The sequence below is a fragment of the Tenrec ecaudatus genome, chromosome 5 (assembly GCF_050624435.1).
Source record: "Tenrec ecaudatus isolate mTenEca1 chromosome 5, mTenEca1.hap1, whole genome shotgun sequence".
NCBI lineage: Eukaryota > Metazoa > Chordata > Mammalia > Afrosoricida > Tenrecidae > Tenrec > Tenrec ecaudatus.
Window position 1 is genome coordinate 33,906,030 of NC_134534.1, and position 15,267 is coordinate 33,921,296.

A 15,267-nucleotide genomic window follows, 5' to 3' on the forward strand; every position below is an offset into this window, starting at 1 on the left:
ACAGAACATAATAAATAATAACAACAATAAATATGCTAGGGAGCTGGTATAGAAGTTGCCTGGATTGATGGATCTCATTCATTACCTTATAGTATTAAACTCCAATGGAAATTACAATTGGCTGGTAAAGATAATTCACTTATTTAACTATTATCTCTAAATATGTTTTTCCTTCTCTTTTAGCTATTTATGTCTTTATCATGTTTGTTTGTTTATCTACATAATTCTCCTTTTGGGGAATGGAGGAAGCTAAAAGAGTTAGCTTTCTCTGGCAGCATGCCAGGAAGAACCAACTATCATCAATTTTCTTTCCAGCAAAAGATGATTCTCAGAGTGGCAGACTAAAATTCCCAGTCTCCCTTCACAAGGTTGATGATATACTCAAAGGCTACTGATTGCAGCAGGGTGTACACTGGGAAGGAATGTGTTGTATGAGCAACAAGAGTAAATATTAAACCATTACAGTAAATCCTGGGAAAGCCAAACTGTAAGACACCGATCAGAGAAGGAAAACGTAACTTGTTTCCACTGAAACAAGCCACAGAAAATTGGTAAAACAGCAACACATCAAAGGTGGAAAACTCGTGAGACCTGGGGAAAAAAGCAGCCCTGTGGAGTTGAATTCTGGCTCTCACAGGTTTCATCGTCTCTGCAGTTGATGACCAAAAATCAAATAATAATGAACAAGAAGGTTAAGCTCAAAAGAAAAGGATGATTTAAGAGATGTATCCATAAAGCAGAGAAGGGTCATGGGCCTTGTCAAAATATTTCAAAGCAAAAGAAGCCATCGACGCATTTACTTCTCCACCCCCAACTGCTTGGATTTGAGAAGTGTGAGAAACACCTGGAAAAGAATTTCGGAGCAAGTCAAATCCTCGCCTCATTCAATTTTCCTTAACCTTTTATTTTTTCCACTATGCTTCACAGAGTCCATTGAGAATCTGATGAAAATAATGAATCTTCGCCCCATAAACGATCAAGAGCACACAATTGCCATACAATTTCAGGAAGCTATGAGACTCCTGGCAGCCCAGGCAGGGACCCAGAGTAAGAACCCCATCAATCTCAGAGGGACACTTTGTACTTTTTAGGGTAGGCTACAGATCAGAACTCTGGCCAAGTAAAATCAGTAGTTTAATGCTTTCCATGCATTGTTTTTATAGACTTCAAAGTGCTCTCTCATAAATGAGTCATTTGATACTATCAGCCCAGTGCTACTGAAGAATAAACTCTATTGGTTCCCTCTTGCTGCCTTCACCAGACACCACAAAGTCGGGGCTCTAAAGAACAGACATTTATTGTCCGGCTGCTTTGCAAACTAGAGGTCCAAATCCTGGTAATTCTCTCGGAGGAGCTGATCCTGGTTAGCAGCCCAAAGCAGTTGCTTACCGTTCCTTGACTTGGTCTTGGTTCTTTATATGGTCATTTCCTCCCATGTCTCTCTCTCTCCATGACTGGTCCCCTCAACCCCTGACTTTTTTTTTTTTTAAAAAAGATCCCCTCAGAAGTGATTAAGTATAAACCATGCTAGTTCAGTGAGGTCTCATGAACATGGCAAACCTACTGTTCTCCAAACCAATTATCCCGTCATCGCTGACTCATGGCTACTCCGTACTCATTAGAGTAGAACTGCGCCACATATGGTTTTCAATGGCTGCTTTGGGGGCTGAATTAAATTGTCAGGTTTTACCGAGGTGCTACTGGGTAAACTCAATTTCCAACCATGAGTGCACTAACCATTTACACCATTCAGGACTCCAGATAGGGTTACATTAACAGGTAGAGATCAGCATTACTTTTTAAGGGATACAATTCAAACTATAAACAACCATTGCCTAGTCTATACCATGCTGCTTACTTATGTCTGACGTTCTGAGATTATTTTATATAAATTACTGTCGTGAAACATATTCTCAAAAGGTGAGCACAGAAGTGCCCAGCTACTAATAATTTTGCAACACCAACAAATTATTCATTAGGAATAATTTAGAATTAACAGGTTTTGGAAAAAAGTCTTCAAAAAGTTAGTGGAAATGCATATTATGAAAAATGGTGCATGGATTATAACAATTTTTATACTGAGACAACTTGTACAAATTTGGTATGTCTGAAGAGGATCGAGCTTAAGGAACCAACAAGGATATGACAATAGTTTGAAAACAGCCCCTATCAGAGCAACATGAATTATGTTAAAATTGAAGCATAAGGCTTGAGTGGAGAAATCTTTGGTGCTTTATGACAAGTTTGGGGACAATGTCCCAAATAAATCAGTTTACAAATAGTTATCTTGTTTTTCAGGAGGCATGAAATAATGTTGAAGATGAAGCCCGCATGAGCAGACCATTTAAATACATTTTGAGGAAAAAGTTAATCATTTGTGCCCTAATTGAAGAAATAATAACCAATACCACAGATATTTCAATTTTTTGTTTATACAAATTGACTAGAAAATTAACGTTAGGCAAACTTTGCTTGATGAGTGCCAAACCCACTGTGCCCAGATCACTGAGAGCAGGGCTTTCCATGGACATTTTAAACCAGTGGGATCAATATCCTGATGCATTTCTTAGAAGTGTTGTAACCAGTGATGAAATATGGCTTTACCAGTATGCCCCTGAAAACAAAGCACCATAGAAACAATGGCTACCAAGAGGTGGAAGTAGTCAGGTCAAAGCAAAAGCGGTCCAGTCAAGAGCAAATATTATGGCAACAGCTATGGCAGTTGCTATTTGATTTGCTGGATGGCTAAAGAATGTTAACATCTGCTTATTAGGAGAGTGTTTTGAGAAAGTCAAAGCTTTAGCAGAAAACACCTGGGAAAGCTTCACTAGCGAGTACTCCACCATAATATTCCTGCTCTTTCCTCTCAACAACCAAGGGACGTGTTGTAAACGTTTCCATGGAAAACCATCCCGATCTGGCTCCTTCTTGTGGTTTGTCAATGTTAAAAGCACACTTAAAGGCATCACTTTTCCTCAGTGGAATTTTCCTGAAGATCATCCAACAATGGGTGCAGCAGTACACTGACAGGGAAATGCCAGAGACACAGACCAGATTCAAAAGAGGTTGTGGAACAAGGGATATCATTGTTGAGGTCAGATGGATCTTGGCTGAAAATAGAAAAGAGCAGAAAGATGTTTGCTTGTGTGTGTGTGTGTGTGTGTGTGTGTGTGTGTGTGTGTGTTTACTATGCCAAGGAATCTGACTGGATGGATCATAACAAACTGTGGATAATCTTGAGAAGAATGGGAATTCCAGTACATTGCATTGCGCTGTGTAATTTGTACATGGATCAAGAGACAATTGTGCAAATAGGACAAGGAAATACTGTATGGTTTAAAATAAGGAAAGGTGTGCATCAAGGATGAAATCCTTTCACCATACTTATTCAATCTGAATGTTGAACAAGTCATCAGAGCAGCTTACTTAAAGGATGAAGAATGCGGCGCCAGGATTGGAGGAAGGCTAATTAACAACCTGCGATGTGCAGCCAACACAACTTTGCTTGTTCAAAGTGAAGAGGACCTGAAGCACTTGAAGAAAATCAAGGATTGCAGGCTTCAGTCTGCATTACAACTCAATGTCAAGACCAAAATCCTTACAACTGGAGTAATAGGTAACATGATGATAAATCAAGAAAAGGTTGAAGTTGCCAAAAGGTTTTATCTTTCTTGGATTCATAATCAATGCACATGGAAGCTGCAATTAAGAGTTCAAACAATGCATTGCTCTAGGTAAATGTGCTGCACTAGACCTCTTTAGAGACTTGAAGAGCAAGGAGGGTAGGGGAGAGGGGAGAGGGGAGAGGGGAGAGAGGAGAGAGGGGGGAAGGGAGGGGAGGGAAGGGGAGGGGAGGGGAGGGGAGAGGAGAGGAGAGGACAGGAGAGGAGGAGGAGAGGAGAGGAGGCTGTCCACAGCCTTTCCAATTCTCCCTTTTGCTTGTGGCCTATCTTAAACACAGCTGTTCGTGGCAGAGTGATGTACAGATCTAGGGAAGCAGGCAAGTAGTTTGGCACCCTAAAGGCACGAAAGGCAAATTATCTGCAGGTTACTTAATGAAGAACAATAAAACTGCTTTTTCTGAAGTGGAAAACGTCTTTTGAATTTTGGTAGCTTTCTTGTCAACTAATAAAGGTTTAGTTGATGGGTTTTGTAATATTTGAGGAATGCTTTTCCTTTTAGAATACTATTTCCTGGGAGGGGGAGATGGATAGGATCTTAAAGGGGGAAAACGGGCAGAGTATATAAAGTTTGAGGGGGCTTCAAAAAGCCTATGGGAAAGTGGAAGTAAACAATAACTGAATTGCTCCCCTGAACGTTTGAAGCCCCCCCACCTTGTTTTGGAACTTAAAAGTTATTGGCATTGTTAGATTACACTATGGTATAGGGGAAACAATCCTGAACTTAAAAAGAGAAACCCGTTTCACACCAAGCGCTACCCTTTCGTGTCCTTTAACCTTTTGTGAGTCTTCTTTCCTTAGCTAGAAAATGTGGGTATTACAACTTAACTCCCAGGTTGTTTAAACGTTCTATGCCAAGAGGACGACACAGTGGACTGTGGGTCTTCACGAAGAGCCCGGGAAGGTGCGTGCAAAATGACAAGTGTAGCTGGGCAGGGAAGACATGAAGAAGACAAAACACGTTAAAAATTCAAGACGGTAGATCTGCCGTGGCACTACAGAAATATTTCGAAAGTGCAACGGGAACGGTCGCACTTGTAAGGCTCAAGGTACAGGTTTAGGGGAGTTAGGGAACGCGAGGTGAAGCCTCTTATTTTTCGAACACCCTCCCACCCCCCGCGTCATTTCCAGACTTGCTCTCTTCTCGCATCAACGCCTGGAGTGATGTCCAAGGGCCTCTCGCGGCTCCTACGGCAGCCTGGGCGCGGTCCCCACTCTAGCTTGGCCCGAATCCCCTCGGGGACCCTGAGCGGGGGCTCCCCAGGACCCTGGCCCGCGTCCCCTCCGATCTGCTCGGTTGCCCCAACCGGCGCCCATCCAACCCCCAGCTCCTCGGCGGTGTTAAGGGGAGGCGAGCGAAGGGAGGAAAACAACACCCAAGTTCCCAGCCTCCAATCACCCACTTTCTCCTCCTCCCAAGCCGCCACCCTTAGTCTTCCAACTCGTCCCCTCCGCACGCGCGGGGCCAGCGTCGAGGTCTCCGCCTCAGACTGCAGCGGAGCTCCGCCACCCGCCCCCGCTCCGCCAGCGGCCGGCGTTCGCGCACTCGCCCATCGATTGCCACTGCCTTGCTCCCGGGCTCCCAGAGCGGGAAGCGGCCCCCAGACAGCCCCTGTCCGCCGGAGCGCGGGGCGGGCGCCGAGGCAGGCGGGCCAGGGGATTGCCGAGCGCACGGATGGGCGCGGTCCCCCGCTCGCGCTCCGTCTGGAGGGTGGCGGCGGGGGCTAGCCTGGGCGGCGCGAGGCCGGAGTCTCGCGTTCGCTGCCCCCTCGCTCGGCGCCGACGCGCGCGCTGAACTCCCCTGACCCAACGAGGGCCGCTCCGTGCGGGCTTGTCGCGGCGCCGGGTGGGAGCGGCTGACGAGGGCCGGAGGGAGGGAAGGGGCGCACGCGGACGGCGGTAGCCCCTCCCCTCCCCCTCCCGCTGCCGCGGAAAGCGCAGGGAGCAGCCGGGGGATCGGCGGCGGCGGCGGCGGCGGCGTCTGGCCCGGCTCCTCCTCCTCCTCCTCCTTCGCCTCCGCCTCCATCGCCTCCTCCTCCTCTTCGGTCCTTCCATCTGCCGTGGTTATGGCCCGTCGCTGGAGCACAAAAGAGTCTCCGTGGTGGAGGGCTGCATTGGTGTTGCTCTTGCTCGCTGGGGTGTGCGGTAAGTGCCCGCGTCCTCTCGCCTAGCTGACCGAACAAAGCTGGGGCGACCCCGGGCCCCCAGGCCTCCGGGACGGGGTTTCCCCGAGCGACCGGGCGAGCCCAGCCGCCCGCGGGACAAAGACCGGGCGAGGGGGGTAGATGTGGCGGAGTGGCTGTAGAGGCAGAGGATGCTTTCTCACTCGCTGCCCTCGGGGTGTGGGAGAAGGGGTTACCCCCGTTGGAACCGGAGGGCGACTGTCGGACTTCCTGACTTGGGCTGGAGGGCCCCAGCGGCCGACACCTCGCTCGCAGCCCCTTGCACGACACACACACTCGCGAAAATGTGTGCAAAGGCGAGAGAAAGGGGGCGGGCGCCCCCCGCGCTTCCGGACGGTCCTGCCACCCCTTTCGCTGTCCCGGGGTCAAGAAGTTCTTTGGCTGCTGAAATTCCCACCAACCCCTAGCCCGCCCCTTCCCTATTCCCTGGAACAAGGGCGGGATGCTGTTTGCACCCACTACCTGCGGGCAGAGGCCCCCGCAGTCCCGGGCGTGTAGGGTCCTGTTCCTACCCTAGCCGCACAGCACCCTGAGGAGGCCAGGAAATCGCTCCAGCCTCTCCTCTGGGGCGCAGATGTCTGCACGGACTCCTAGTTCAGTTGTCATTTTTCCTGTCCTTGTCGCCTGCTGTGTGGTCACTTTTTTTCCCCCAGTCTCACAAAACGGGTAAGGTACATTCTTTTGAAGCCAAGAGAAGACCGGAGGCTATGAGTGAGCCCTAAGCTTTGTGTTAACATTCAGACCACAACAACAGCAACAAACCCACCTGCCGTCCAGACCCCCTCTGCAAGAGCTAAATGGAATTGGCAAGCACATTACTGGAGGGAATGACTAGTTTATTAGTGAAACACATTATGGATTAGGGAGGGGCGTCTCACAGCAACTCTTTCGTGTTTGGAGTGGTGCTTGATTCCTTCAGAATAAAGGAATTAGTCTAGGGCCATGCAACCCTCAACTCACCTGATCTCATCAGAATAAAGAAATAGGTGCTATTCGATAGCAACATTTACTTACAAAAAGCCTGTCATTTGCCATGAACATTGGTTTGACTGAGCGTGGCTGCAGGGGATGTTTCATTCACTATGTAATTCATGAGCAAATACTTCTTTTGACATCATTTGTCTTTGAGTTAACTGTAAGGGTAACTTAAATCTCAGAAATTACACTCAGTGAAAAATATAATGAATTTAAATTGGCACTTGCCAACAGCAAATAGTCATCTTTCCCATGTAGTTTGGAGCAGATTACTTAGTCCCTTCTCTGATGGGTGTTAGTCTTTTTTGTTTGTTGCTTTGGTTGTGGTCCACATTTGATGTGACATTTGCTAGCTGCACTTTGGTGTGACCAGAAAACCCAGTGCTTGACTCCTGATTTTTAGTCGCTTCAAGTGGCAGTGATCCCTACTTGCTTTGATGACTTGTGGGTTTGGGTTTACACCAGAGATCAATAAGCTATTATGTTGTTTCTTCTGGCCTGAAGGTGGGTGTAGTTCTGATATAGGTGTGTTGTAATGGCCCAAGAGAGAGAAGAAAGTGGGAGGCATCTTTAATCCAGGGTGATTAGGAATGTCCAGCTTGGTCGTTTGCTATAATCAGAATTGAATTTCTGTAGTGTCTGATCAGAAAGGATAAATAGATGTGTTGTTCCCTTAGCACTCTTGTTAAAACTGCTGCATTAGGGGTTTGAACTTAAAAAAAATGTTGTGCCTGTAGGGATAAGAGCAACTGAACCCCGCTAATTTGTCTTGATGTGAATTCTTTTATACATCAATGCAAAATGATACTGTGGTAGGTGCTTATCCAAGATTTGTCTTTTTGGAATTTGTGTTCAACGAGAAATTGTTAGTAGGCAAAGTCTGAAACTCCATTTCTTTCCCCCTACCTCCACCCCAACAATGTGGGACCAAATTTAAAAACTAACAAGTGATTATTCAAAGGATTGACTTCTGGAGCCACAGCAAGTTTTCAAAGTATATGAAAAAAAGGAGGTAGTGAGCAAAGCAGATCATTACACTGTAGGGGCAGAGATTAAAGGAACCTGTTACCCTACAGCCGAGGGAATTCTCTTTATAGCTGCCTTTGTGTCCTCTCGCTTCAGTCTCTCAAACCATATTTGGGTTCGTGTTAGAAATAATAGAGCAGTGGGAAAGGGGGAGGAGTGTGCATCTATAACAAATAGTGGGGATGTTGTAACTTGAATATACTGTAGTAAAGTGAGTAGTGAATGCGTTCTGAGAAATACCCACCACCTTGAACCTCTTATAGCAGATACTAGCTGTAATTTATTAAACTATTCTTTCTACAGTCAGAAGGTTGTTGAGTTTTTTTTACGTGGCATCAAAAATAATTAGAAAGCTCTGTTAAAACAGCTGAATATCCAGAGTACCTCTTAACAAAGGCCATTGCATAGAAGAAAAAGACAAGTTAATTATTAGTATCCAAGCGATTCCCATATTAATTCTAAACACAGAGACACTTTTTTTAGCTACAAACTGTAATGTTGAATGGCTCCAAGTTGTGCCTCTGCTGTTAAAAGATCTCTTTATTTAAAAAGCAAAACATGTCACTTTGAGATTAAGCTATTCCCAACCCAAACCATATTTTCAATCGCCTCATAATCATGCAAAAGATAATCAAATAAGGAAAGCTGAAAAAGAATTGATGCCTTTTAATTATCGTGTTGGTGAAGAATATTGAATATACCATGGACTGGCAGAGAAACAAACACATCTTGCTTAGAAGTGCAACCATAACACATCTTAGAAGCAAGCATGATAAGACTTTGCCTCAGTATTTTTGCACATGCTATGAGGAAGGACCCAGCTGTGGGGAAGGAAAGCAGCCTTGGTTTAGCGGCGGGTCCGAGAAAGAGGGAGACCCTCAGTACGATGAATTGACGCAGGAGCTGCAACGATGGGTTCAAACAGCAGTAAGTATGAGGTTGAAACCGGACTGCGGAGGATTGATGTGAGGCGGAACCAAGTTGATGGCACCCGACAGCACCAACTACAGGTCATGCCTTGGATCTTTGGAGCATTTTATTTACCTTTTTTGAAAGCCTGCATTTATCTTCACGTCGACTGTGTTGGGTCATGTGCAATGATTACACTTTCAAGTTACTTTTCTCCTTTCCAAGATCTTACTTTAAACCCTCTCTCATTGTGAGTTATAATTCATTTCCTGTTTTCTAAAAGGCAGCCTGGTGGTGCAACAGTTAAAGCAGCACCTGCTCCCCTCGGAAGACTGCAGTGGTGGAGGAAAGACCTGGTGACCTGCCCCGGAGAGAATACAGCCTAGGGAACCTGTAGGAGCAGTTTGCTTCATTCTGCAGGGCGACTGAGTTGGAATCAGCTGGATGCAATATAGCACAAATCATGACATGTCCTAGATGTCACCGTCCTAGGAGCAGTGATTATCTACAGAAGTTTCTATCTCTTAACAGAACTGGATTGCCCCCAAGAGTTAGGAGGAGAAAATAAAGAACAACCTCTGCCTTTAGAGTTTGAAGGGTCCCTGGTGGTGGGATGGGTTTCGTGTTGAATCCACAAGCTGCTCTGTTGGAGAAGGATAAGGCTTTCTACTCCTATAAAGAGTGTGGGAAACCAGGGCCACTGTGTGCCAGCATCTCATGGCAGTGGACTAGAAGTTGGAAAGGGTAGGAACATTAGTGGGGGCAGTACTGAGCTGCACTAGGCTTGGTCTGAGGCCTTTGAGACAGAAATGTGCTTCTTCATCAACTGTATAGAGGTCTCCTCATCAAAGGTGCTGTTCATCTTGCTCACCCCTCACACTATTTTAAGTTTGTTTTAATGGCTTTTTTTCTGCTTCTCTTTGTCTCCCAGATCAGTATTTTCAAGCTTTTGGGTGTTTTTTTTACTCAAACCCAACCTTTACATTTCTCCCTATGTGTATACATATTTTTATCTGTACACATGTATAGGAATCAAACTAACTGCCATCAGGTCAAGTCTGACACTGACCCTATGTAGGCTCTCTGAGACTATAAATCTTTACAGAAGTAGACAGTATCAACTTCTCCTGCAGCATGGCTAGTAGGTTTGAACTGCCGAACTTGTACTTAGCAGTCCAGCATCCAACCCACCCAAACCCACTCCCGTCAAGTCCATTCTGATTCATAGTGACTGTATGTAGGGTTTCAGAGCAGCTGATGGCTTTGAACAGACCTTGCAGTTAGCAACTAATGCTTATTCCACATCGCCACCTTACACAGGCACACACACACACACAGTTCATGAAGTACTACCCATATATCAGTGATACGTGTTGATATCTTCTATTTACCCACTTTGTTTTCTCTTTGCTAGTCTGGAATCATTCATTGAATTTTGAGCCCTCTAATGGAGAGCGATGAGTTGGCATCAACTCGATGGAAACCAGAACCATCTGAGTTTGGGTCTGGTGGCACTGTTGAGGGCTATTAATCAGAAGGTCGTTGGTTCAAACTCACTAGGCACGCCTGGGGAGGAAGTAGAGGCCGTCTGCTCCTGTAAAGAATGGGGAGCCTTGGAAACCCTACATAGGGCTGCTAGCTCTCAGAATCTCCTGCGTGGTAGTGAGGGGTTTTTGTTTCATCATTTACTTATTTTAAAATTTTATTGGGGGCTTGTACAATTCTTATCACAATCCATCCATCCATCCATTGTGTCAAGCACATTTGTACATTTGTTGCCTTTATCATTCTCAAAACATTTTCTTTCTACTTAAGCCTTTGGTATCAGCTACGTTTTTTCCCCTCCCTCACAAACCCTTGATAATTTATAAATTATTATTTTGTCATGTCTTATACTGTCCGGTGTCTCCCTTTACCCACTTTTCTGTTGTCTGTCCCCCAGGGAGAGGGATATGTGTAGATCCTTATGATCGGTTCCCTTTCTATCTTCACCTTACCTACCTTCACCCCACCTTCACCTTACCCATCTGGTATCGCTACTCTCATTATTGGCCCTAAGGGGTTTATCTGTCCTGGATTCCCTGTGTTTCCAGCTCTGATCTGTACCAGTGTACATCCTCTAGTCTAGCCGGATTTGTAATTGGGATCATGATACTTGGAGGGGAGGAAGCATTAAAGAACTAGAGGAAAGTTGTATGTTTCATCGGTGCTATACAGCAGCCTGACTGGCTCGTCCCCTCCCCACACCCCTTCTGTAAGGGGATGTTCGGTTGCCTACAGATGGGCCTTTGGTCTCCACTCCACACTCCCCCTCATTCACCATGATATGATTTTTTGTTCTTTGATACCTGATCCCATCAACACCTCGTGATCACACAGGCTGGTTTGTTTCTTCCATGTGGGCTTTGTTGCTTCTCAGCTAGATGACAGATGGCCATTTGTTTTATCTCCAAGCCTTTAAGACCCCAGATGCTATATCTTTTGATAGCCAGGCACCATCAGCTTTCTTCACCACATTTGCTGTGGACCTGATTTGTCTTCGGCGATTGTGTCAAGAAGGTGAGCATCATGGAATGCCAGTTTAATAGAACAAAGTATTCTTGCATCGAGGAAGTACTTGAGTGGAGGCCCAATGTCCATCTGCTACCTTAATACTAAACCTATAAATATATGCACATAGATCTATTTCTCTATCATCATATATAAATATATATGTACATGCCTGTATTTAGACCTCTATAAATTGCCCTTTGCCACCTAGTTATTTCCTCTGTTTCCTTTTACTTTTCTCTTGTCCCACTATCATGCTCAGTCTTCATTTGGGTTTCAGTAATTCCTCTCAGTTGCATTGCCCTTGATCAAGTCCTACCAGGCCTCTTACACCCTCCTTGCCACTGATTTTGGATCACTTGTTGTTACCTTGTCCCTGAGTTTAACACCCACTTTCCCCACCCCCTCCTCCCCCTCTCTCATGTCCCCACAGCAGTCAGTCCCATTGTTTTCTTCTCCACATTGTTTATCCCGCCTACCTTATCTAGATAGACTTGCAGAGATCATAATATGTACCCAAAACAAGACAGAGCAAAACAAAGTAACAAAAGAAAACAAAACAATAACAAAAACCCAATGACAAAAAAAAAGCCTATAAATAGTTCAAGGTCTGTTTGTTGACCTACCTTTAGGAGTGTTTTCCAGTTGAGTCTGATGGAGTGCTACACCCTGGCCCCAAAGTCTATTTTTGGTCTTCCCTTGGGACTTCCTTCCTCTGCACCCTTGCTGTTCTGTTGCACGCCCTTAGTGTTTTGCCTCAATGTGGTGGGGTCAGATAAGGCGCAATTCCCGCACTATGTCTCCAGTGTTGTTCCCTGTAGGACTATGGGTCAGTGAGGGATGTCATGTCTCGTCGTGAAACTGGCCATATGGTCCTCTCCGTGCATTGGCTGCTCTGAGCAGGCATATCGTCCTCAAGGTTTGGTGGGCCAGGATGTGCTCCACTCTCTTCCTCCCCCTTCATTTGCGCCTGTGTGCGCTGATCAGACATGTCCCTCTTCCTGAACTGTATCTCCAATGCTGTCCTCTGAAATAAATTCTTCTGGGGGGAGTGGGCTATCCACGTAGTTGGGATTGGAGCCAGCCCCTCATTTTTTAAAGATCATTGTATTGGGGGCTCTGACAGCCCTTAACCATGTATATTTGTATATGTTGCCATTTTTCTAAACATTTATATTCTATTTGAGCCCTTAATATCAGCTCCTCCTTTTTCCCTCCCTCCCTCCTCCTGTCCCCTTGATAAATTATAAATTATTATTTTCATATCTTACACCAACCACTCGCTGTCTCCCTTTCTTGGTTTCTGTTGATCCCCCTGGGGCGGGAGGTAGGGATGTTATGTGTTGATCATTGCCATCAGTTTCCCCTCTCTCCCCACCTTACCCCTACCCGCCTGGTCTCAACACCCATTTCTGTTCCTAAGCAGTTTATCTGATCTGGATTCCGTGTGCTGTGTGTGAGCTCTTCTCGGTACCAGTGTACATGCTCCAGTCTAGCCTGAAGTGGAAGGCAGGACTGGGGGTCATGATTGTGTGTGTGTGTGTGTGTGTGTGTGTTTATGTGTACAAGCCTCAAGGAACCAGAATATTTCATCAGTACTGTACTGCACTGGTTGACTCATCCCTTCCTTGTGACTCCTGTTTGTTTGCTTTGGGTCTTCTGATGCCTGTTACCTAGTCCCAGTGACACCTCATGATTGCACAGGCCGGTGTGCTTCCTCTTTGTGGGCTTGTTTCTTCTCTGCTAGATGGCTGCTTTTTTAACTTAAAGCCTTTAAAAACCGGATGTTTTATCTTTTGATAGCAGGTCACCACATTGCTTGTGTACCCATTTTGTCTTCTGTGATCGTGTCAGGAGGGTGAGCATCCCAGAAAGCCAGGTTGCTAGAACAAAGTGTTCTTGCATTGAGGGATGGCTTGAGCAGATGCCAAAAGACCATCCAAGCAGTGGGTTTTTTTTTAATGGAATGCCGTTCATAGTTTGAAAATCAAAGCTATTAAACAAGGATGAAGCCTTAAAATATAATGTATAATTTTAAAAATTGATTGTTTACATGTCATCTTCAATAATCTTGTAAAGTTGCAGCTAGTTAAATTTTGGCTCTATTCTGCAGTGGTTCTCAACCTTCCTCATGCAGCGACCCTTTCATACAGTTCATGTTGTCATAACAACCCCAATCAATAAAATCATTTTCGTTGCTACTTCATAACTGTAACTTTGCTACCTTTATGGATCGGGCTACCCCTGTGAAAGGGTTGTTTGACCCCCAATGGGTCGTGATCCACAGGTTGAGAACCACTGTGCTAGAGCATTCAGTAAGAATTCTGGCTTATCTGACTTGTGATGTGCCATATATACTCGTCTAGAAGCCGAGTTTTTCAGCACATTTTTAATGCCGTTTTTGTGGTAAAATTAGGTGCCTTGGTGATATTTGGGTCAGCTGATACTTGAGTGGATGTGGTAATTCATGTATAACTTGATTTTAAGCTTATTATGTAGTCTTTGCTGTACACAACACTGTTCTAGATATGGTAGCATAAAATGGTTTTTTGCTGAGCTTGCACTTTATATCGCATGGTTGAATCTTTCCCCCTGAACTGTGTGGAATATTCAGTAGCACTTTATCAATTTCCAATATAAAGATAGACTAGAAGTTCGCATTTTAGAACAGTTGTAGAAATACCTGAAACGTAAGAAATCTAGAGTCCAATTATTTCTAAAATGTCATGTTTAATTACATAAAATGTATGGAATGAAATGGAACTCGTGGCTTACCCTAAACTCGTCATTGAGTCGAGAATGTAAATCGTATCCACACCGTAGGGGAAACAGGATGATAGGCAGCATATGTTGCAGTGTTCTTGATGGCCTTCAGATGGAAAAGAGTATATGTCACTTTTAGAGGATTAGTGATATTCCAAGTATCATATGGAGACAGTTCAGATTAGGTAAACAATTTAGACAGTTTCTGAAAAGAAAACAACCCTTGAAGAAAGCATCAAAATGATAGTAAGTGAAAAAAACGAGCAAGAGCGAGAGAACACGAGGGAAATGTGTGTGTAGGTGATTAGAAAATTTTAGGCTTTAAACGTTTTAAACTTTAAGGGCCCAGCAAGACCTTTTTGTGTCTGTGTGTGTGTGTGTGTGTGTGTGTGTGTGTGTGTTTCTTGGTGCTGGAGTGGTCTATTTATTTATTTTTACTTTGTTTTTTATAGTTCTTCAGCAGTATTGCAATTCAAAGAATGAATGTTACATAAAAGGAGATAGGTCCATTTAATTTAACTGTGATTTATACAGACCTAAATAAAGAGACAATATCTTGATTTTAGAAGTTTAGCATGAACATTAATCCTGTTTCCTGCTCAGTTTTTTAAAGCAAATGAAGATTGTAATTTAGCGACTTAAGTTGAGTTTCTGAACTGTAATTCTCAAGGTCATCATTGTCCTGTTTTTCCTGAGTTTTCTTCCCTGCTTCCTTTTGGGAGAACAGTAGATAAGAGATGATACTGTTAGGTGCCTTTGAATTGTCCCAACTCAGAGAGAGCCTGTGCACAACGAAGACAACCCTGCTCAACCTGTGCCCTCCTCAGGGCTGTGAAAGTCGTTTGCAGCCACTGTATTGTTCTATCTCAGTGAGGCTCTTCCTCGTTCCTGCAACCCGCTGCTCTAGCAAGCATGGCGGGCGCCCTCCTCTAGGGACTGCTCCGTACCCGAGACAGCAAGAGCCCCAAATCAACCCAAACTCATTCCCGCCAAATTGATGCCAATTCATTGCAACCCTACTTTTGTAAGGTAGGAGATCAGAGTCTACAAACAAGTTCTTCATCTGCCTGAACAGAGACAAGTCACAGTCTCTTTTTCAGCTTAGGGGAAGTCCACGCCCGCTGTCCGAGGGCGGCTTCTGTCACATGGTGACCCTGTGGGACAGTAGAGTTGCTCCTTAG

At 44.9% G+C, this 15,267-nt stretch overlaps 1 protein-coding gene across 1 annotated transcript in view; it reads left to right on the plus strand.

Moving 5' to 3' along the window:
- The first annotated feature begins 5,256 nt into the window (after positions 1 to 5,256).
- Positions 5,257 to 15,267, plus strand: part of LRP12 (LDL receptor related protein 12) — a 73,850-nt gene continuing 63,839 nt past the window's right edge. The window contains exon 1 of the mRNA XM_075549376.1: positions 5,257 to 5,825. Coding sequence (XP_075405491.1) covers positions 5,747 to 5,825 — 79 coding nt within the window. The 5' untranslated portion in view covers positions 5,257 to 5,746. The remainder of the gene's footprint in view (positions 5,826 to 15,267) is intronic.